General features: G+C 46.0%; 1 protein-coding gene and 1 long non-coding RNA gene across 2 annotated transcripts in view; one reads left to right on the forward strand and one right to left on the reverse strand.

Annotated features, from left to right (window-relative positions):
* The window catches only part of LOC144509805 (polyhomeotic-like protein 2), a 167,179-nt gene that overhangs the window by 129,928 nt on the left and 12,802 nt on the right, over positions 1-24,449 (forward strand). The window contains exons 9-11 of the mRNA XM_078238624.1: positions 10,612-10,814; positions 21,200-21,335; positions 23,539-23,656. Of these exons, the coding sequence (XP_078094750.1) occupies positions 10,612-10,814; positions 21,200-21,335; positions 23,539-23,656 (457 nt within the window). The remainder of the gene's footprint in view (positions 1-10,611; positions 10,815-21,199; positions 21,336-23,538; positions 23,657-24,449) is intronic.
* LOC144509813 (uncharacterized) overlaps positions 1-24,449 on the reverse strand; it is a 74,196-nt gene that overhangs the window by 24,506 nt on the left and 25,241 nt on the right. The window contains exon 2 of the long non-coding RNA XR_013500527.1: positions 20,052-20,150. This is a non-coding gene — a long non-coding RNA (uncharacterized LOC144509813). The remainder of the gene's footprint in view (positions 1-20,051; positions 20,151-24,449) is intronic.

Here is a 24,449-nt window from a genome sequence, read left to right on the forward strand (position 1 = left end):
AAGATAATTTCTCTATTACTCCTACTACCTCTTCACCACTCTTCACTGGACTTTCCAACCACACCTTATATAACGGAACACTACTCTTCTCACCCTGAATTCCACATTGATGAGGCTTGACCAGGAGTATTAGGTGTAGTTTTGGTCTCCTTGCCTAAGGAAGGATGTACACGCACTAGAGGGACTGCAGTGAAGATTCACTGGGCTGATTCCAGGATAAGAGGATTGTTCTATGATGAGAGGTTAAGCAGATAGAGCCTTTTCCCTCGAACCTAGAGGAATGATAGGTGATTTAATTGAAACATAAAAAATTCTTAGGCAGCTTGACGGGATAGATGCTGGCAAGGTGTTTTCTGGGAAATTGACAACATGGTTGAGTAAGGTGTCTGAATACGGACTGAAGTAAGAAGTTTCTTCTCCCAAAGGTTTGTGAATCTTCGGAATTCTTGATCTTAGAGTGTTGTGAATGCGTGTTTGTTCAGTATAATTGAGACTGAGATTAATAGATGTTTTGATGATAAGGGAATTGAGAGGAATGGGAGCGTGAGAGAAGGTGGAGTTGACGGATATCAGCCATAATCTTTTTGAATGGTGGAGCAGGCTCGAAGGGCCAAATGGCCTACAGCAACTCCTATTTCTTAAGTTCTTATTCCGCTGTTCCCTTCCCAAAAGCATGGATTTGTGCTGGTATTGGGTTCCATGGGTGCCAACCTTCCCCTGGTAACTGGCCTTCAACTCTTCATGTTTGAACTAACACTGCGAGTATTGTGACCTTTAGGAAGATCACAGTTGCTCTCAATCCTGTTTGCACAGATACACTCTCCCAGAAGATGCTTGCAGAACGGTGTACTGTAGATTCTGAGATAATCTCTCTGCCTCCTGTTGCTGTCGTGTGGTTCATTTCTTATTGCACGCTCAGATATTTAGGAAAACGGTGCAACACTTCACTGCAACATTTTTCAACTAAGTCTGCTTTAATTGGTGAATTCCACCCATAACTGGGAGGAAACAGCCAGCTGAGGAAGATTCTAACATGCATATTCGGTGGCTATTTTTGACATTAAAGGTGCTATGTAAATACAAGTTGTTGCAAGCAGCCATCATTTACGGAGAGTTTGGGTGCCTCACTCAATCGTTGCACTGACCACAATATCACTGCGGTATCTCGGTGTCAGTTCCCATCTTCAAACTCGTCTGATCTGTGTTCTCCCTGTGTCTCTGTGGGTTTCCTCCGGATGCTCCGGTTTCTCCTCTCAGTCCAAGATGTGCGGGTTAGGTGGATTGGCCATGCTAATTTGCCCCTTAGTGTCGGGGGGACTAGCAGGGTAAATACATGGGGTTACAGGAATAGGGCTTGGGTTGGGATTGTTGTTAGTGCAGGCTCGATGGGCCAAATGGTCTCCTTCTGCACTGTAAGGATTCTATGATTGTGCCTGGTCCAGTTTGTATTCCCATTTCTTTCCTTTCCTGCATTGTCTCCCAGTGTCCTGGTATTGCAGACTCCAACTCATTCTGCAGGCCTGAGTTGTCCTACAGGGCATCAAAAGGGAGCCATTTTTGCCCTGTGCTGGGGGGGGTGAGCATTGCCAGATATTTGACTGCAGAGGCTGCACAGAGTGCTCATGACCCTGTCCAAATTCAGTTTCATCATATATGCAGACACTACCTGCTGCACACCTGTGTGTATGTGTGTGTGTACACATAATGTGTATATATATTCAGGCATGCACTGCGCCACGCAGTACACATGCATGCACACTCACACTTCCTTACAAAGAAGCTGGTGTTGCAGTGATAATATCAGACTACAGATCGAGTATCCTTTAACTGAGCTCTTGAGCTGATAGCATTTGGATATTAAGTATATAGGGAAGGCCTCCTTACACCCCCTCACTCCCCCACCCCCACCCGTGTTCCAACAGCCTAAACCAAAGCTAACTATAGTCTAGAAACACTCGGTTGTTTCTCCATTTGTCAACTCACACATTGCACTTCTTAACCTGTTAACACTTACTCCGCCTGTGAAATGATATTACATTGCTTTATTACTGTACAATTTAACTGCACAGTCATTCAAAAAAGGTTCTGTTTTGGATGTGCAGATAAAGATATTTGACCTGTAGTGACTCTCTCTCTCTCTCTCCCCCCCCCCCCACCCCGCCCCCCAGCCCAGGGCAATACTCTGGGAGTTCAGGCTCAAATCCCACCATGGCAGCTGGTGGAACTTAAATTCAATGAATGAACCTGGGATATAAAAGCTAGTCTCAGTAATTGTGACTTTGATATAATCACCTTCTGTTGTTAAAGACCCAGCTGGTTGTCCTTTTAGGGAAGGAAATCTGCCGTCCTTACCTGGTCTGGCCTATATGTGATTCCAGAGCCACAGCAATGGGGTTGACTCTCTGCCCTCTGAAATGGCCCAGTGAGCCACTCAGTTCAAGGGCAGTTAGGAATGGGCAATAAATGCTAGGCCCAGCCAGCCACGCCCCATGGATGAAGAAAAAGACCAGGGCATCCACAGACACGCTTTCACAAAACACTTGCACATAAAACAGACACGTGTTCACACGCACACCATACACGCACTGTACATAGAACACATACACCCGCATGCACTCTTCCACATTACAGCACACGCACACTGCCTCTGCAACAGGAGTCCCAGAGTGACGGCGAGGAGCAGGCTTGCTAACTAATTTCCCCCACCATCAGTTCAGGAAGAGTGAAGCTGATTATGGTGCTGTCTTGTCAGAGAGTTAAGGGATTATTTTGGTGTCCTGGTAGGATGACATTTAAATGAATATTTCAGCAAAGGCTTTGTTTGAATGTATCTCTGTGAGGGTAATCGGTTGCGGTTCAAAGGACAAAACGCAGGGCTGCGGGTGTTGGCGAGATTTTGTTCCTGGGTGCAGTATTCCCCTGGGATCGATAAACAAAGCCCGACCTGTGTGTGTTTGTCCCCGGAGAGAACTTGCAGCTGGTCGCTCAGAGTTTCTGGCGATCACGTACGTCTGTTTCATCTTAGACCATCTGTACGGTTAAACTTTGAGCACACAATAGCCTGTAGCCTGCACCCAGTCCCCGTGCGGTCCCCGTGCAGCAGAGAGAATCTGTTTTGTCTGATTACTAAAGCTTTGTGGCTTGCAGCAGGGCTGGTGGGAGACAAATGAGGGGGGGGTGGGGAACGGGGGGTGGGGGGGGGGGGGGGGGGACAGGAGGAAAAAATTCAATTCACTGTCAAGCCAGCAGCAGGCGTGAATTGAAGCGATGACTCTTACCTTCGACTGGGCCACTTCCCCTCTGGGACCGACCCTTGTTTCACTGCCTGTCTCAAATAAATGTTATTGTGTGTGCTGTGCTTTGATTTGTAAATCAGCCAACAGGACAAGTGGAGGAACAAAGTCGCAGCTGCTGCTCTCTTTTCAGTTGGTTCCCCGTGTTGGAGGCTGTGATTGTAAATTAGTTGCTCAGTCAGGGCTAAAGGAAATAAAATCCTCTTTCTTTTCCCCCACGTACATGACCCGGATACACCGGGAATCAATCTTCCAATCTTTCCCCAAAGCTCTGCACTAATTACAATCAATTTGAGGGGTGATTCTTGTAAGTCCCTCGTTACCATGCTTTGTCGTGCATACATTGGCTTGGGAGATTGTTTCCCGTGCAGGCTGGAGCATGGACACCTGTTCTTTAGTTCAGTACGGTTTGAAACACCCACTGGTCTTCGCTTTGCGCACACACGCGCGCACATACCACCCCCCCTCCCCTCGGCACAGCAGGAGGTTACTGTACTTGAGCCAAGATGCTCTGTATTTCCTTCAAGACCAGAGGACAGTTTCTTCATTTGCATGCAGCTGTGATCGCTCTGAACTGGGTTACCCAAAGACCTGAGCTCCAATTTATTAGGGCACCGCGTTCCAGTAAGGGACATGCTGATTGGCTGAAGAGATTAGCCACCAGCCTAGTGGAGTATTTGCCACTTGCCTGAGGACAAGGAGATTAGTTTTTTTGCCTCGCTGTGCCTGTGAGGAGGGGGAGGCAAACTTTGGCTGCGACAAGTTGTTGTTAGCCCGCAGCCCTGTCGGCAGTTGGGAGCACAGCACCGCTTGGGATGGTTTGTGTTTTTTAAAAACTTCTGAAGCTTCTGGTTGTCACTAACGCCAAGGTGGAGGTGAATCAACAGGAAGAAGAAAAGCTCCTTTCAACCACTTGAATATCTGAAACAGAAGCTTTGTGGTGGATGCATTGTTTGATGCTGGCTCCGACTTCACTGATCATCTGTGGCCTGGCAGATTGCGTCTGGATTACTCTGACCTGTGGCAGAGGCTGAACAGACAACCAATGCCAACGCCAGCTCAGTCTCTTTCACTGCGGCTTCCTGCAGCTGCTCACTTCAGTTACAAACGGCAAGTCTTAAAGTTAATCACCCCGGGTGTCATAATCCTAACTTCATCTCCAACTTCTTTTTCAAACTCGCTCCTGTTTTCCCGACGGGCATCTTGTGGATTTGGAATGTAGAGATTTGCAGACTCACCTCATGTTTCATCAGCCTCGTTACTAGAAGTTGAAGTAGAGAGAGCGACACCCTCTTCACTTAGAAACAAACCTTTCCCGAGACGCTAATTGCCAGTTGGACAAGGGAGAGCCACAACAGAGAGAAAGAAATCAGAAACAACAAAGGAGGCAATGAAAGGAGCAGAGCTGAGGAAGTGAACGCACCGAGATCACTTGCACTCCGGTGAGTTGCTTTTTATCTGGGAAGTGGGTGAAAAACAATGAGCAGTCGTTAATAATGAGGTGAGCGGAATTCTCCAGTTTTGCACAGTGTGTTACTCAAAAGTGATCAGTGGCACAGTGGTTAGCACTGCTGCCTCACAGTGCCAGGGACCCAGGTTTGATTCCCGGCTCGGGTCACTGTCTGTGTGGAGTTTGCACGTTCTCCCCAGTGCCTGCGTGGGTTTCCTCCGGGTGCTCCGGTTTCCTCCCACAGTCCGAAAGACGTGCTGGTTAGGTGCATTGGCCGTGCTAAATTCTCCCTCTGTACCCGAACAGGCGCCGGAGTGTGGGGACTAGGGGATTTTTCACAGTAACTTCGTGTAAGCCTACTTACGACACAAATAAATAAATACATACTACCTGACCATTTAAGAATGTGATGCATGAAAAACTCAAAAGAGTTCACTTTGACTTTGTGATGGTGAGTCAGCCAATCCGACAGCTCTCTGGATTTTAGTTCCCTTGACCTCTGATGGCTGTGAAGTGCAGCTGCCTATTGGCTGTTGCTTGTGTTACACCCGCACTCTGACCTTCCCTCTGTATCTTTCGAAGTGACATGGTGGCTTCCTCTATCCTCACTGGAGCGTTTGTTACAGGTTACGATATGCTTTAGTTTGAAGCAAAGGATCACTTTTTTGATAGAAATCTTCAAATGATGGATTGTAACTTGTATCAGTGAATTTATAAGTGTGGAAATAATCCTGGTGGCCTGAGTAATTGTAACGTTTCCGTATAGAACCTTAGTTAGGCCGCACTTGGAATATAGCGTTCAATTCTGGCTGCCACACTACCAGAAGGATGTGAGGCTTTGGAGAGCGTACAGAAAAGATTTACCAAGATATTGCCTGGTATGGAGGGCATTAGCTATGAGGAGTGGTTGGAGAAACTTGGTTTGTTCTCACTGGAACGACGGAGGTTGAGGGGAGACCTCATAGAAGTCTACAAGATTGAGAGGCATGGACAGAGTGGATAGTCAGAAGCTTTTTCCCAGGGTGGAAGAGTCAATGACTAGGGGGCATAGGTTTCGGGTGCGAGGGGCACAGTTTAAAGGAGATGTACAAGGCAAGTTTTTTTACAGAGTGGTGGGTGCCTGGAACTCGTTGCTGGGGGAAGTAGATACGATAGTGACTTTTTAGGGGTGTCTTGACAAATACATGAATAGGATGAGAATAGAGGGATACGGTCCCTGGAAGGGTCGGGGGCTTTAGTTCAGTCGGGCAGCATGGTCGGTGCAGACTTGGAGGGCCGAAGGGCCTGTTCCTGTGCTGTAATTTTCTTTGTTCGTTGTTCTTTGGAATGTTCATGTCAGGGAGAGCCTGAATATTCTTTCAGGCAAAGTGTTTTCCGTGGCTTTCTCAGTTTCTAGTTTGTTTAAAGAGAAGCAGGTTGTCTTCAATATTTGTCATGAGGGTGCGGAGAGATTACAGATCTAACTCTGGAGTAATCCGTATTGGAGACAGTGGCACAGTGGTATTGTCACTGGACTGGTAATCCACAGACCCAGAGCAAGTTCTGGGGGACCGGGTTCAAATCCCATCACGGCAGATGTTGAAATTTGAATTCAATAAAAAAAAATCTGGAATTAAAAGTCTACTGATAACCATTGCCGATTGTCGGAAAAGCCCATCTGATTCACTAATGTCCTTTGGGGAAAGAAATCTGCCGTCCTTACCTGGTCTGGCCTACATGTGACTCCAGTCCCACGGCAATGTGGTTGACTCTCAGCTGCTCTTGGGGACGGGTAATGAATGCTGGCCTAGCCGGTGACACGTCCTGTAAAATGGATTTTAAAAAAATATAAATCCCACATTCTCTCCAATCAGAGATCTTGACTGGGGCAGATCTGTGTCCGGAATGTTCCGAATGAATGTTAAACTGATGCACCTGGACAGGTTGTTTTTCCAAAGATGTTAATGCCCTTTGCATTGTGGAATTTCTGGAAATAACTCTCCTAACTGCGGAAGCGATACTGTGATGGGAAGGGGGATAGGGGTGAGAATTTTACAAAAGTCTGGATTTCTGTGGCGCCTTTTGTGACCTCGGGATGCCCCAGAGTGCCTTGCAGCCAATGTGCACAGCAAGCTCCCACAAAAAGTAATGTGGCAATTACCAGATAATGATGTTTCAGGTGATGTTTGAGGGGTAAAAATGGCCAGGAGAAGGGGGTGAATGCCCCATCCCGTGTCCTTTTTCGGAATAGTGCCGTGTGGCGGCTAATCTGTGGGGTGCGCGGGTCCCACAGGGAGTGGTATCCAGTGACAGTACACTGAACAAAGAAATCTGGAATTTGCTGCTGTTGATTCAGGGAACAATATTGACCAAAGTCCGGAAGAAAGGCTGCTCATCTCCCCAGAAACCTGGAGGATCTCTCCAGTTTACCTGAGCAGATAGACAGGCCTGTGATTTAATGTGTGACCTGGGGTTCTGACCACGCAGTGTTATCAGAGGAACACACTGAAATATTATCCCAGATTCTTTATTCCAGTCCACGATCGAGCTTTGAACTCCAGCTTCTGAATCCAAGGCAAGAGAGCTTCCAACTCGCGTTAAATGGAGCCATTGGCCCCATTGTTATTGGCCCCATTGTTATTGGCCCCATTGTTGTGGGGGGAGGAGGAATGTGTGGAGGAGGTTGAAAAATTTAACCAAGACCAGAAATTCCTATCCAGCCGCTCCATATGGCGGAGCCTCGTTAAGGTCATGTTCAACCGACCGGCCTCCACCTGCGCCATACATTCTCTCTGTTTTCCCAGCGTGAATCCATGTCAGACCCTTGCGGATGAGCAAGTGAGTGAAGTGTCTCTGAATGCTTTATTACGTGAGAGGAACCCTGTAAAACCAAATTGTTTTAGTTGCTGTTATCTTGAATTAGAAGGTTTGGATGGGGTCTCAGCCGGATGCAGCAGATTAAATGGGGAGGCGGGTCAGTGGGTGTTGAGCCAGCTGAATGGGGGAACAGCGATCAAGGCCTGGGAGAAGTTAACATTTCCTGCAGAGGCCAGGGGAAGCGTTGCCACCACTATTTTCCAGCCAGATCTGTCGTCAACACTTAACCCACCTGCGTAGACAGAGATCAAAGTCTCAGCCAAATGTGTGAAAAGTCACGTCGGCGCTGGCATGATGCTTAAACCATTTCAAGACTCGGACCTCATTGGCAAGCTGCACACTTGTTGTGGGCACCATACTGCTTCCTGCTTGAGCATCACCAGCAATGGAGATTTTGCCGAGCCACACGACTCTGTCACCAAGACTGCCTACTTGCATCTCTATAACACTGGCGAACACCAACCCTGTCCCAGCTCATCGACTGCTGGAACACTCACCCATGTCTTTGTGACCCTGGGGACTCCTCTATTCCAACACATTCCTGGATAGTCTCCCACATTCTAGGTAATCCAAAACTTTGCTCCCCATGTTCGAATTCACACCAAGTCCTGCTCAGTCATCACCCCCCCCTGCTTACTGACCTACACTGAATCCTGGTCTGGCAACGCCATCTAAAAATCCTTCCCCTGGTTTTCAAATCTCTCCATAGGCTTCACCCTCCTTTCCCCGCTTCCCCCCCCGCCCATCCCCTCAAGCCCCACAATCCTCCCAGATCTCTGTGTTTGTCCAGTTCAGGCCTCTTGAGCTTCCCTGATTTCAGTTGCTTCACCACTGAGGTCCTGGCTTCGGTTGCCTGGGTCCCAAGCTCCAGAATTCCATCTCTACTTCACTTTTTCCTTGACACTCCTTTAAATCTACTACTTGGATGAAGCGTTTGTTCACTGCCCTGATGTCACTCAAATTTGAAAATATATTTATTGATGATGATCTTAAGCCCGCTGTGCAGTGTCAAAGGCAACAAATAAATGCAAATTATTGGACCTCCAACAGTCAGTTTCATCACTAAACCACGGAGCTGATGGATTTCTCATGGTTGCCGGGACAGGGCCATTTTTAACCCTGCCCGTCTCCAACGAGAAAAAGGTGGCACAGTGGTTACCACTGCTGCCTCACAGCGCCAGGGACCCGGGTTCAATTCCTGGCTTGAGTCACTGTGTGGAATTTGCATATTCTCCCCGTGTCTGGGTGGGTTTCCTCCGGGTGCTCCGGCTTCCTCCCACAGTCTGAAAGACATGCTGCTTAGGTGCATTGGCCATGCTAAATTCTCCCTCAGTGTACCCGAACAGGCACAGAAGTGTGGCGACTTGGGGATTTTCACAGTAACTTCATTGCAGTGTTAATGTAAGCCTACTTGTGACACTAATAAATAATCTTTAAACATCAACCTCCTCCTCTTAACCTTCAACAGCACCATCATTTCTGAGTTGGAGCTTGGATGCTGAGGGGCCCATTATCCAATCCTTCTAACGATCTGCATCAGGATTAAGTTCAAGTCTTGTGATTGGAGTGTGATTGAATTCTCCATTCCTCACTTGGATAGACACAGCTGCAGCAACACTGAAAGCTCGACACCATCCAGGGCAGAGTTAAGAAAGAAAGAACTTGCATTTAGATTGGCCCAGATAACACTCTCTGCTGACATCAAAGAAAGCTGCCCACAGTCGTGTAGTGATCTCTTTGGACATGAGTTGTCCCTTTCCCAATGCTAATTTGAACCTGGCATCAAGTCAAGTGGATCTTCCAGCAAGTAGGGTCAGCAACCAATCACTTTGAAGCATTCTCACAGACAGCAAACCAGGAAGTAAAATGCATGGAACTTTTCAATTCCAACTACGTTTTTACAGTGAGAAGTAAATAATTGAAAAATACACATATAACTTAAAAATTCACATTTTAATTGTTTTTAATCATAAAAGAGAAATTTGGCATTCCTCAAAATAAAAATCAGCTACTGAGGCTGTTCAGATATTATGTATTTTGCTATTAAAACCCCAGTTACACCTCATTCAACAAGGTGTACCATTTTTACAAAATGACTAATCATGTTAAAGGGTAAATTTTCATCAGTTCAGTGATTTCTAATTGATTACAAAGTTCAACAGCGCATCCTGTAGGGAAGCTTAGAACGGTTGACAGCAACTTCTGGATTTCCACAGGAACTGAGTGAGGGCAGAGTTTATTCATTATGGGACATGGGCATCACTGGCTGGCCAGCATTTATTACCCATCCCTAGTTGCCCTTGGAGGGCAGTTGAGAGTCAACCACATTGCTGTGGCTCTGGAGTCGCATGTAGGCCAAACCAGGTAAGGATGGCAGATTTCCTTCCCTCAAGGGACATTAGTGAACCAGATGTGCTTTTCCGACAATTGACAATGGTTCCATGGTCATCAGTAGATTCTTAATTCCAGATATTTTTTATTGAAATCAAATTCCACTATCTGGCATGGCGGGATTCGAACTCTGGTCCCCAGAAGATTAGCTGAGTTTCTGGATTAATAGTCTGGCGATAATATCACGAGGCCATTGCCTCCCCTTTCAGAAGTTTGTCTGTTTCAGAGGAGTAATGATATTGAACTTTAACAGTTTCAGCTGCATTGTGACTGCAATGTCCAGGCTATAGTGTCATTCATGGCTTAGTGACATCGCAAAGTATATCCAGCCTTTTACCGGGGGTTAGGAATTCCCACAGCTGGTAGTGAAGAATCAGTTGATTGACATTCCTGCTATCCCCTCTGCCACCAGCTCACCGTGTATCATTAGCATGGACATAGAGTAAATCGCAAACTTACTTCCACAACACCTCTCCAGCCCATTGACTCAAGAAACTTCATTCTCCACGTTTCCCTGATCTTGCAGAAGGACCCGGTGTGATCGCAGAGTGGAAACTTGCTGAAGGTCAGCAGCATTTTGATTTGTTGGTTGTAACCCCCTGTTGTTTCCTTCCATTACAGGGAAAGTTTCGGAGAGTGTGAATGCAAAGAACACCTCCCCTGCCCCCACCATGACGTCTGGGAATGGCAGCGCGACTTCATCTGTAACGGCAAGCGTGCCCCAGAGTACGGAGAACAAACCTCCACAGGCAATTGTCAAGCCACAGATCCTGACTCATGTCATTGAAGGGTTTGTCATACAAGAGGGAGCAGAGCCTTTTCCAGTGAGTAGCTTTTGAATTTAATCTTCTCTCTGGGCTTCAGTTTAAATTCATGAACATAGACAGTGCTGTGGTTTTGTGTAGCTTCCGCGTGTTCCAGTCTGCTGCTCTCGCTCTCTCTCTTTTGTTTGTGCCTTCCCACCCTACAGTTTAAATGGTAGCCTAAGAGTTGTTTAACTAACTATCAACATTAAATCTGGTCTGCGGAGCGGTGTGGATGATTGAGAATCTTCCGGCCTGTCGTTTTGTGTTGTCATCTTATAAATTTTATGTTGGACGTGTTTGTTCACTTGATGTATAACAAAGCTTCCTGCGACTCTCGCTACTAATTGCATTGTGGCTAACAGCATGCTTGGTGACAGGACTCTAATTGCATTGGTAACTGACCGTTCAGTCCAGACATCAGTGAAGCTTCTGCAATACCAGTCGTCAGAACAAATTCCACACAGCTGGACTGAGTGACAGGCGACGATTGGAATATACAAACCCCCAAACATTGTGCTGAGAATCAAAAACCTTGCTCAGAAATGGATCCGACTCCTGAAATACTAATTAGACTGGAACCAAATTAACAGTCTGGACCCCGGATATGCTGCCTGTTTGTTGCTTGATGCTACATTCACATTGCACAGTCAGTCCGCCTGTAGCCTGGGAAGCGACACAAACAACAGCTGGACCTTTTTTTACAAGGAGGCTGGGGAAGAGCTTTCCGATCAGATTGTCCAAGTCTCCCACCTTCCTGACGATTGGAGAGTGTTGCCCGGAATATTATATTTCTAACAGAGTTTCTGATGGTTTCCTGGCGGAGATTGCGAGAGCTCTGCCCCAGCGAAAGAGCTGCGATTGGTCAGAACTGGCCATTGACACCATTTGTACCGGGGGGAGCCCCCAGTGAACACACGGTGGGAAAACACCAATCCAATCTGTCCAGCGGGTACAGAGCGGACAGGCTCGGATGCCCTGCTGGCTGATGGGGACCTGGCCAATGCGGCTGGTGTCCAGAAATGGTGGTGGTGTCTCCCTCAGAAGCCGCTGTCTCTGTTGCCACTGCCTGAGTTGGGTCTCAAAGCCTCGGGAAGTGACGGCATCACCCGGTTAATTGTCTGGGTGCTGCCGCCGGCACGCCTGCAGCTTTCAATTCACGGTAGGTTTACCCTACCTCACCTGGCAGGAGACATGGAATTGGGGCAGAGGGAGGGCGGGGAGAGGAGCGGGGGGGTGCGATTCTGACCTTACGCCCTGTATGAATCTGATTTGACTACAACGGAGTAAATGGGGCAGGTTTGAACCCAGTGTCGCGCCACATCTTCCTGACTCGCGGGTTGGATTTAAAATGAACCCTTTATGTTTCTGGTTAGTAAAGCATCGTGTGTGCGTGTGTGTATTTTTTCTGGTGGGGGGGCTGGGGGTGGCGTCGCTAATCGCAGTATAAAAGTCAAAAAGCAAGTAAAAAGTTTCAGGAGATTTTGCATTAATTTACAATGACATTTTCATGTCTGTACTTTTCTTCTCATCATGTTTGAACCACTTTTTGAATGATTTCCACAACCTTCTCTATCGACGCTCTCCTCATGGGCAATTTTTGTGAGTGTTGACTTTTCTATTTTACAATACTGTATAATGTTACTGGTTTATTTTTTAACGTTGTACCCTGGCAGTGTCCTGTCCTTGGCTTTTTTTGCTCTGCTGCTCCCCCACCCACCTGTGTGTGTCACTGTGTAACCTGCACTAAGATTAACTTGCATGTTTAAGCCAGTTTTGCTTGCAGACCTGCCTTGGGTGTAAGTAATGACATTGCCTGTTGCGTTGTTTCATTGTTCAGAGCTTACGGGAGATTACAGCATCCAAACATAGGAACAGGAAGAGGCCAGTTCGCCCCCTTGAACACAGTTCCGACGTGAGCTCCCCTGGCTGATTTGTCACCCAACTCCATAAACCCAATCTGCCACGTATTCCTTAATATCGCTGCTTCTCACAAATCTACCAGACCTCTGATCTCCAATTTACAATGGATCTGGGATCAGTTGCCACTTGTGGGTGAGAGTTCCACACTTCGACCGCCTTTTCTGCATGTAGAACATATTTCCCAACTCCACTCCTCAAAGGACGCACTGGCCCTAGGGAGCCATGGTGGCACAGTGGTTGGCACTGCTGCCTCACAGCTCCAAGGACCCGGGTTCGATTCCCAGCTTGGGTCACTGTGTGGAGTCTGCACGTTCTCCCCATGTCTGCGTGGGTTTCCTCCGGGTGCTCCGGTTTCCTCCCACAGTCCAAAGATGTGCAGCTTGGGTTGATTGGCCATGATAAATTCTCCCTCTGTGTACCTGAACAGGCGCTGGATTGTGGCAATTAGGGGATTTTCACAGTAACTTCATTGCAGCGTTAATGTAAACCTACTTGTGACACTAATAAATAAACTTTAAATTTAAGTCTGATTTCTAGATTATATCTGGACTCCCCGGCCAGCAGAACTTGTTTCTCTCTATCGGCCCTATCTGCTCCCCTGAATGTCTTGTAAACCTTGATTAAATCGCCCTTTAACCTTTTCAAATTCTAGGATATTTCCCCACTGGGTTGCAGTGGTGGGAACAGCTCCTTTACTGGGACTGAGGGGTGCATGTTGATAAGCTAACACTAATGTACACAAATATAGGGACTGGAAGGGTATCCCAGTCTGTCTAGCATTTCTCACACAATTGCGATGCCTTGTGCAACCTGAAATGGAGGCTTTTCTACCCCCCCCCCCTCCCCCGAAACCATGTGATCTGCAGGAGATAGTGGCACAGAAAGAGGGAAGGATTAGCCTTTGACAGATGGAGGGAAACTCGTAAATATGATTTTTATAAACACACTTGGGGTGGGATTTTTTGGCCTGGCTCATCCCAAAACCATAAAATCCCACCTGAAGTCAACGCACCTTTCCATTGTCCGCCCCTCGCCCGTTCCGATTCCCGTGGCGGGTGGGCTGGTAAAATTCCAGCCTTGGTGTGAAATCTCAAAATAAGGGAGAACCATGTCGTAAGTACTTTCAGAGTTTGATCGGAATTCGCAGGGTAATGAGATTTGAGGATTGTGGGACTAATGCTGGGGAATGTTGTGACGCAGATCGCCCATTCTCTAATCTGGGCAGAGGAAGGTTCAATTCTTTTTAAACTGTGAAGATATTTCTTTAACAGAGTGTGGATGGCACGGTGGTTAGCACTGCTACCTCACAGCGTCAGGGACCCAGGCTTGATTCCCAGCTTGGGTCTCTTCACCCAGCAGAAGGAATTCTCCAGTTGCAAGCAATAAAAAGGACTTGCTTCAGAAAGTAAATCAAAGAAAAAAGTTTAATAAAGAAACTTCATTACTCCAACACTTGAGGCCACACCCTGGGCCATACAAGCTCCCTACAATTCCCATCTGCTGCTTATTTGTACTGTATCAGCTAGTCAGCTGATCACATCATTTTGTCATTGGTTACATTGTCTACCTGGTCAGCTGACCCTCACAGCATGTTATCATTGGTTACATTCTGACAGGGTCACTGTCTGTGTGGAGTCTGCGTGTTGTCCCCATGTCTGCGTGGGTTTCCTCCGGTTGCTCCGGTTTCCTCCCACAGTCCAAAAGACGTGCTGGTTAGGGCGCATTATTATTCTGTTGTTATGAAGCTAATTCTTCATTAAATATAAGGATAGAGCAGGCTCAATGGGCTGAAAGGCCTCGCCTGTCCCTGTGGTCCCCATTGATGTCAGAAAAGAGGGTAGGGTAGGGTGGTGGTTATGTTGGTGGACTAGAAATCTAAAGAACATGAGTTCAAATCCTTCCACTTCGGTTTTAGACTTTGAGCACGGCTTCATAAACACTTGCAGGAAACATTTTGCAGGCTGTGGAGAAATACAGAGGGGTGGGACCTGTTTGTTATCTCGTTTAAAGAGTTGGCACAGGCTGAATGGGCAGAATGGCCACCTTTGTACTCAATTTGATCCCAGTGTAGCTTATACAACTGGACACTTTGTTCTCAGGACAGTGGTTGGGTTGGGAAGAAAAATCCCTGTTGTTTCTGTTCATTATTAATCCTTTCCTGGGGATTGTGCCTGTGTGGACAGGATGAGAGAGTGGCTGTGATGCTCCCTAAAGTTCACACCACCCAGTGCAAGCACGTACATGAACAATGACCCACTTGGGGGCAAGTTACCAGGGGAAGGGTGGCACCTATGGAACCCAATACAGAAAATCTGTGCTTCAGCCAAGAAGGGAAGATTTGATTAAGGGACGTGAGTAATAGGAACAGGAATCATAGTCATAGACCCATACCTCACAGAAACAGGCCCTTCAGCCCACCATGTCTATGCTAACCATCAAATACCAATCCACACAAATCCCATTTACCAGTCGATCCATAACCTACTCTGCCTTGGCGATTTATCTACTTGTCCAGCGTTCAGCTCCTCCATATTCCTTTACAGTCTAAAGATCAGTAAATCTCATTCCTGAATATATTTGATGTGTGAATATCCACGGCTCCCAGGATAGACGAGGCCAAAGATTTTACACGGGATCTGGGTGGGAAAAAACTGCAAAAATGAGACTCAAAATAAATAAACAGAAAAAACAAAGCTGAGTGACAGATGAGGGGCGAATCGATGAGTAAGTGACAAGGCAGAGGAAGTTCAATTATTTTTAAACTGTGAAGATTGTTCCTTTAACAGAGTGTGAAACGTATCAGCTACTGAAGACTTGTTTAATGTTATTTTTAATTGTTATAAGCTAATTCTTCATTAAATATTGAAATATCTGAATTTCAATTTCTGAACAGCCAGATATACAGTAAGGAAGCAGCCAATGATGATGTGATAATTTGCTTCAATCGTTGTCATTGAGGGAAAGCAAACACAATTTAGAAAGCAAAAAGTGATAATAAATGATGTCCCAAAATTTAAAATCTGGAACTCTCTCCTCAGAAAAAACCTCGGAGGATTGGGGTTAGTTGAAAATTTCAAAGCTGGGATTTTTGAGCGATGAGGGTCACTAAGGGGCATATATCTTGTGGTCTTATAAAGATGGGAGAACGGGGTTGAGAAACCTATCAGCCATGATTGAATGGCGGAGCAGACTCGATGGGCCGAATGGCCCAATTCTGCTCCTATTTCTTATGGAACCAAGTGGATAATGGGAGTTGAAAAGCAGAGCAGCCACGATCTTATTGAATGGCAGAACCAGCTCGAGGGGCTGAATGGCCACCTCCTGTTCATATGCTCTCATTCCTGCAGCTGAATGCGCGCATGATCCGAAAAATTGACCCCTCCTCCTCTCCGCTATTCATTTGTGACTGCACCCGACACGGGTCAGTTTGCCATGAGACTTGTTGTTGTGGAACTACTTTCCAGCGACCAATCATATTTCAGGAAATCAAGGGGAAATTAAATGGAGAGCGTCTATAAAATGACTGGCCAGAGATCAGTGGCGTTGAATTTATATTTGTTCCCATAGCTGTCCCGTTTGAATTTCCATTCAATCTAATCCACCTTCCTAACATCCATTTGCCATTTCTGATGTTTGAAAACATTGATTTTTGGTGAACCTGTCCACTTAAGTCCAACTACACTTTTCCCAGCGACCACGATGAGGTGTATCAACTAATTGGTCCCTCGTGGTGTCTGTAGCAACGGAAGAGTTGTTGTTTTTGTTTAATACTGAGACTCAGTAACATTCTCCAGTGGCTAAGCCCGGCCTCGGCGTCCGGCTAAGCCCAGCCTCGGCGTCCGGCTAAGCCCGGCCTCGGCGTCCGGCTAAGCCCGGCCTCGGCGTCCGGCTAAGCCCGGCCTCGGCGTCCGGCTAAGCCCAGCCTCGGCGTCCGGCTAAGCCCAGCCTCGGCGTCCGGCTAAGCCCAGCCTCGGCGTCCGGCTAAGCCCAGCCTCGGCGTCCGGCTAAGCCCAGCCTCGGCGTCCGGCTAAGCCCAGCCTTTAACTTGATTTCCGTTTGAAATTTCAATTTGTAAATTGTCTGCCTTTGCATCATCGTGTTTTCCTCATTCTCCTGGAAGTGGGCCATGCTGATGGGGCCAGCAATTCTTGTCCATCCCTGACTATCGACTTCATAGAATGGTGTGTCTTGCTAAGTCACTTCAGAGGGCAGTTAAGACTCAACCATGTTGCTGTGGGACTGGAGTTACCCACAGGGCAAAGGGGTTTCCTGCTCTGTAAGGGCAGCCTAATGCAAAATTCTTTCTTATTCCTCCGAATCGAATGAGCTTGCAACTCTTCATACGATAAGGTGGAGTTTGGATTGGAATCCTCCTGTTGTTTTGTTAATTCTGTTACAGACAAGGACAGGAGAGAACTGAAACTCTTCCCCTTCCTATCTGCTATCGATGTATTTATGGAAAGGAAGGTGTGTCTGTTTCTCCCTGACTGTGTGGTAGTCAATTTTTAAACAATCAGCAGCAAGCTTTTGTGGGATTAAAGAAAGGATTATTTATTCGCAAATTCATCCAAAGTTCTAAACGCCACCACACGTGCTCACACACACAACGCACACATATATGCACACGCTCACACACATACACACACACATATATACACACACACATATATACACACACACATATATACACACACACATATATACACACACACATATATACACACACACATATATACACACACACATATACACACACACACATATATACACACACACATATATACACACACACATATATACACACACACATATATACACACACACACACAAAGGATACAGTTGAAGAGGATAGTACACTTTGAACTATTTGTTTGTTTACAACTCACAATAGTTCGTGTGGCTAATTGTAGGAAAAGCAGTCATCACAGGCATGTTGAAGGTGGCATTTCCACTCTGAAAGGGTGGTTTAGATAGTTTCAATAGCTGGGATCATATATCGGGGATTTTTATAGGATGCCCTTGAAGAGATAGGTGTTTAGAAGGTCATGAGTTTAGTCACTTGTAGTTGTTCTTACCAGGAGGTCAAGTTTCTTTACAGGTGAACTTGGAATAGGAATCTGGCTGGGAGATTCTTAAGATGTAGCAGTCTCCATGTTAAAAAAGTCAAGGTGTTATTGCCTGGTTCTGCAGCTGCTATTCTGTGGTGGGTGTTCTTTGTAGACTGATCAGTTTCTCTCTGATTGTTGGAAGAATTGATTTTTAAAAATCTGCAGCCAGTTTCAGTCACATGATAGCAAGTTTCAATGTTTTCTATTATCCACAGAATGGGTTGGAGTCAGTGTGATTGATACACAGTGAGGAAGTGATTGATAACCCAGCAACACACCAGCTATCATTAGCTCAGTGGAAAACCTTATTTGACATTCCATCCTCACAGCTGTGACCACGTCTGGCAGCCATTTATCTCTCTCTCATTGAGCTGGTTCCTTTGCACCTGAGAAACCCATTCACATTCCAGAACTTTCCAGAAGCTTTTTCAGACAGGTGTTAATCGTTTGTCTGTACATGAGTTGCACAAGTCACCTGACCTGTGGCAGCCATTTTAACAGTATTGTTCATGTCCTCTTTCAAATAAAAGACAGTTCTAGAAAATTCTATACTAAGTACAGCCCAAGTTTAAAGTTATGACTGGGACCTGCCTTTACTGGGCATGACAATTGTGCGTATTGTTAGGGACCAGACCAGAAACTCCAAGGGCATATTATGAAGTTAGCCTGCACCCAAACGTTTTTGATTTTGGCATTAGGGTGAACATAAGGTGTTTCACTCCAGGAGTGATTCTCTTGACCCATGAGGAAGCTTTTATTAAAACAAATTTTATTTAAGAACACAGAATATAACAAAAGGAATTAGCTTAATTTACCAATTAAAAGATTTAAACATGACAAAAGTATAATTCTTGACAGCTAGAGTCATAGAATCACAGAATCCCTACAGTGCAGAAGGAGGACATTTGGTCCATTGAGTCTGCACCAGCCACAATCCCACCCAGGCCCTATCCCCATGTATTTACCTGCTAATCTCCTGACACTAAGGGGCAATTTAGCATGGCCAATCCACCTAACCACACATCTTTGGACTGGGAGGAACCCAACGCAGACACGGGGAGAATGTGCAAACGCCACACAGACAGCTAGCCAACTCTATAGTTCCAATTTAAGCAATAGCCCCATAGACGTTCATCCTTCTTCAGAATTAGTCAGCACAAAAGCAGATATACTCACATGGGTGCTAGGTTTCCAGCCTTTTACTCCTTTGGGGCAGACACAGAAAGACTCCTGCCTTCTGACTCCCATGCAGCAGTTTCCAGAGAAGGATAAAGCCTCAAACAGCAGAATTTCAGAGAAAGAAGCTTAGTTTCTGGCAGATCCCAGTCTCCAGACAGCAAAGATACATGGAGCTTTTTCTGCACTTTACAAATCCCAAAAAACAATGAAGCTTGTTTTCTCTCTGTGAGCCTAGCCCCACCCAGTCACTTGACTTTTGCTGTCAAAACCTAATCAAGTTCCACTCTTTTAAAAAAAAAACCCAGGGGAAAAAACAAAAAATAACAACACTGCATTAATCCAGATTAAAGCAAACATTGTGGCAATTAAGATCAGTTATGCTGCTGCAGTAACAACAGGCCTGCCAGATGCAGACAAAATGGCACTGATAATAAAACAAACTGCGACAACAGATCCTGCACAAGAAACGTGACCCAAATACATTTCTTTAAAGGCACAGTATCATCACAGTATTTAAAAGTAGCCGGGTACCAAACCTAACTATTTTCTGTGTTAGTTAGGGGCAAGTTTTTCTCTCACAGGGTGGTGAATGCCTGGAACGCGCTGCCAGAGGAAGTGGTGGAAGCAGATTCAATAAGAACATTCGAGAGGTATCTGGATAGATACATGAATAGGCAGGGAATAGAGGGATATGGACCACGTAGAGGCAAGAAAATATTAGATCAGAAAGGCATCTGTGCCGGCACAGACTTGGTGGGCCGAAGGGCCTGTTCCTGTGCTGTACTGTTCTTTGTTTTTTGTTCTAGGTGCAAGTTGATCTACCAATAATGCACTTACAGATCGGTTTTAAACTAATGCACAAAGGAAAATATTGAGCTACATTTTCCTTTTCATAAATAAACTAATTTCTTGTTTCTCATATCTACTGGAAACCACAGATCAATTACCTCCTCTTCCCCCACCTTCCCCTACTCTATGAACAGCGCTGTGGGATCTTCTTCAACTATCTGTTGATACATGAATAGATAGGGAATAGAGGGATACGCACCGCGTAGGGACAAAAGGTCATCAGTTTCGAAAGGCGTTGTGTCAGTGCAGGCTTGGTGGACCGAAGGGCCTGTTCCTATGCTGTACATGTTCTTGGTACCTGAAGGGTCAGAGAGGGCTCAGTTAACACTTTATCTAAAACACGACACTTCCAACAGTGTAGCACTCCCTCAAACTGCACAGACATTTTACCCAACAATCTTCTGCCTCTAAGGCAAACCCACATCTGCTGGTGTACGAATGTTAACAGCAAGAATGAGAGTTGAATTACAATTGAGAAAATGTCCCCCTCAGAGACTCTACACTTTAGCATGCTATTTAGAATGACTGTTAGAAGTCCCATTTAGACAGGGGACCAACCGGAGCAGAGTAGGATGCTGACAGACTCAGTCCATGAGTCTGTGATCTTTGCTAGGTTCCTCTGCTCGCCTCCAACACCCCAGGGCTTAAAATAGAAAAAAAATACTGTGGGTGTGGGTGCACACTCAGCTGTGATGCATGCTAGAATTAAAAAAAAACCTGCCAACATTTACTAATGACTGAGTTCACAGGAAGAATGGTCCCTTAGAAAAGCAACTGATAACTGCTGTGACTCATTGTGGCTGAACCTGCGTCAGTATCTTCAGAGAATGGGGAAAGGTTTAAACTTGGCAAGGGGACAGGAGCGATGAAATATTCTCTCCTGATCAGATCATTAATTCGTGGTCCCCAGTTACAGGGGAAGATTTACAAACTCAATTTGTTCATTCGGTTTGTGCTGCATGGATAACCAAGGTTTCCCAAGTATCAGTTTTGTTTAGATTGAGTTCACAGCAGCCATAGTGAAACTGTTAAGCTTTGCTTCCATTAATTATAACCTTGTTCACCATTTAAGAAATGGCTTCAGGTGTACTGGTTGGTTGGGGTTTGCAGCAGTGATTTGTCATGTGTTGGGTCTCTAATCCCAGTTGTATGCCCAGCAGCAGTATGAGGGGAAACCATACCCGACTGCCCCGTGCCCAAGCCCCCGGGTGCTTGGTTTGATGGCCACTAGCAGAGATCTAGGGAAAACTCCTCGTGGGTCCTTTTAGAATGGAGTGTGATGTTTGGCGCAGGGGGAACTAGCCCACGGAAGATGCATCGAATTGTTCTTGTTTTCCTGTTTTATAGGTTGGCCGGTCGTCTTTGCTAATTGAAAATCTGGCTAAACAAAAGCAGCAGCAGCAACAGGCGTCAGTGCAGCCAGCGGACAAACTGCCCCAGCTGAACAACACTGACTCTGAGATGGACGACCTCAGTCAGCAAGGTTCGTCTTGCACCCGCATTACCTTTTATGTTGCCTCATGCGACAGGACTTTGCAGTGAACTAGACATAGGAACTGACCTCATTTTGAGCTTTACTTTAGGCACAGGTTTCTTGCACTTGTATTATTTATCATTCCCATTTCATTTCTATACTGTCTTAATATTTGGATGCGGCCCTTATTTAGTGGTTCACTAACATCTGGATAGGCTACGTAAAAATTCTCGTCACTTTACAGTCACAACCTTATCTAGCAGTCGCTTGCACTGCCGCACTATCTTTCACTATCCTTCAGCTTTGACAAAGGGTCGTCTGGACTCGAAACGTCAGCTCTTTTCTCTCCGTACGGATGCTGCCAGACCTGCTGAGATTTTCCAGCATTTTCTCTTTTGGTTTCAGATTCCAGCATCTGCAGTAATTTGCCTTCATCTTTCTTGGGTTGTTATTACAGCTTCTCACTCCACCGTGAACATTCTTGCCTATTTTCAAAAATTTTATCGTTGCTACTCTCGACTTTCTGATGGGTAGATTTTCAGGACATGAGAACTGGTACACACGAGATGTGAAAGAGCTAAGGAATCCCTTTTACCCGTTCCCCTCTCCGCTTGTCAGAGCCTCATTAATGCCCTGATTCCCGATCTGCAAACATGGCTAACTTCACTGCAGCATATTTCGCACTGGGAATGTGCACTGCTCACCCAGTGCATGTTGATGTGTCAGAAAGTGAGCACACGACGTTATTGTTGGAATTTAAATCCTTCACATGAGGATTGGATTGATTCCCCCTCTCTGTTTTGAGTTTTTGGGAGATGGAGTAAGAGGTTGAAAAAGTTGGATGTAAGGCAGGTTCACTCAGACCAGAGGATGGCACGGTGGCACAATGGTTAGCACTGCTGCCTCACAGCTCCAGGGAGCCGGGTTCAATTCCAGCCTCGGGGTCACTGCCTGTGTGGAGTTTGCACATTCTCCCCGTGTCTGCATGGGTTTCCTTCGGGTGCTCCAGTTTCCTCCCAGAGTCCAAAGATGTGCAGGTTAGGTGCATTGTCCATGTTACATTGCCCCTTAGTGTCCCAAGATGTGTAGGTTAAAGAACAAAGAACAGTACAGCACAGGAACAGGCCCTTCGGCCCTCCAAGCCCGCACCGCTCCCTGGTCCAAACTAGACCATTCTTTTGTATCCCTCCATTCCCACTCTGTTCATATGGCTGTCTAGATAAGTCTTAAACGTTCCCAGTGTGTCCGCCTCCACCACCTTGCCCGGCAGATGTTAGATGGTTTAGCCATGGGAAATGCGTGGGCTATTGAGCACTTTTTTATATTTTCAAACATCTTGTTCTGATCACCATTAGTGAAACCAGATTTTAAAAATGTTTTTTATTCATTCGTGGGACATGGCCGGCATTTATTGCCCATCCCTAGTTGCCCTATAAGTCAGCCTCATGAGATCCACAAAATGCTTTAAAGAGGGAACAGGAGAGGTTTACCAGGATGTTGCCTGGTCTGGAGGGTATTAGCTTTGAGGAGAGGTTGGATAAACTCGATTTGTTCTCACTGGAACGATGGAGGTTGAGGGGTGACCTGATAGAGATCTACAAGATTATGAGTGGCATGGACAGAGTGGATAGTCAGATGCTCTTTCCTAGGGTAGAAAAGTTAAGTACTCGGGGACATAGGTTTAAGGTGCGTGGGGAAAAGCTTAGAGGAGATGTGCGAGGCAGGATTTTTTTACACAGGGTGGTGAATGTCTGGAACGCGCTGCCCGGGGAGGTGGTGGGAGCAGGTATGATAACGTCCTTTGAGGGGCAACAAGGGAATGGAAGGATACAGACTCTAAGTGTATACGGTTTTAGTTTAGGCAGGCACCATGGTTGGTGCAGGTTTGGAGGGCCGAAGGGCCTTTTCCTGTGCTGTACTGTTCTTTGTTCTCTAAAACACACATGTTGACTATTTCTGACCACCAGCATAATTTCTTTGTCTAATGTCTCGTGCTAAAGTTTGTAGATTCAGCTTAGTACAGATTAAACAGTAAGGGCCAGCTTTAATCAATCACATTCCTGAATATATTGAAGCTTTCCATTTTAAGAATCCTATTGGATTGAAATTTGGGAACAGGATGTGGGATACATGTGTATCTCCCTGCACTGGATCATTTAGCTGTAACATTTTTACCCATTTCCTCAATATCCATTCTTTAATTTTTTTTCAGAGTCTAAGGAAAAGGAAGAAGATGCTCTCAAACTGAAGTGTGAATTTTGTGGAAGACTTGATTATGCTCATAAGTTTAAAGGATCGAAAAGGTTTTGTTCCATGGCTTGTGCAAAGAGGTAAATGGTCAGCAAAACCATGAAATAGTTCTGAATTGGTGATTGTGTTTCACCAACAGCAACCATAGCAAACGTGATCAGAAGCTCGAGACTCGATGACTTCTCACTAACCTTTCCTGGAATTCCACCCCCAAGGTTCACTTGTCAATGCCCCGATCAGGGTCAAGAAGTCATTCGACCTCTCAAACTGCCTAGTTTGGTCCCAGATTTCTACCCGTATCACTGTTCTCGTACCAGACTGTCTTAGTGGCATGAAGTAGGCATCGGTACTCGAGGCCAAAACAGAAAAAGTCAGCTTGGGTACCCACTGCTGTTTCCTGACCAGTGACACCCACTGGAAGATCTGCATGTTGGTGTGGGGTTGGTCACAGAATCCTTGTTTGGGACGTTGTTGTGGGGTTGGTCACAGAATCCTTGTTTGGGACGTTGGTGTGGGCTGGATAACAGATCCTTGTTTAGGACGTTGGGTGGGACGGGTCACAGAATCCTTGTTTGGGTGTGATGCCTCCCTTAGTCAGCAATTCATAACTGAAAAATTTCCAATTGGCAGAGACACAGAGGGGTTATTCTTTTGGTGAAAGTGTGAAAATGAGCATTAAATAAGTGTGGAGCTAATGAGGAAACCTCTCCCCGTTTCCCCCCCCCCCCCCCCCCCAATCCCACTGTTGAAAGTCTGGATTTGGGACACTGGTTTGGTTTAATTGCTGATCACCAGAACGTGACCTGATGTTGGTTCCTTGCGCCCACTTCCTCTGAGTGGAGTGCACTGACCATCACACGGTGAAAGCTCCAG

Source organism: Mustelus asterias, chromosome 22 (assembly GCF_964213995.1).
Source record: "Mustelus asterias chromosome 22, sMusAst1.hap1.1, whole genome shotgun sequence".
Taxonomy (NCBI): Eukaryota; Metazoa; Chordata; class Chondrichthyes; order Carcharhiniformes; family Triakidae; genus Mustelus; species Mustelus asterias.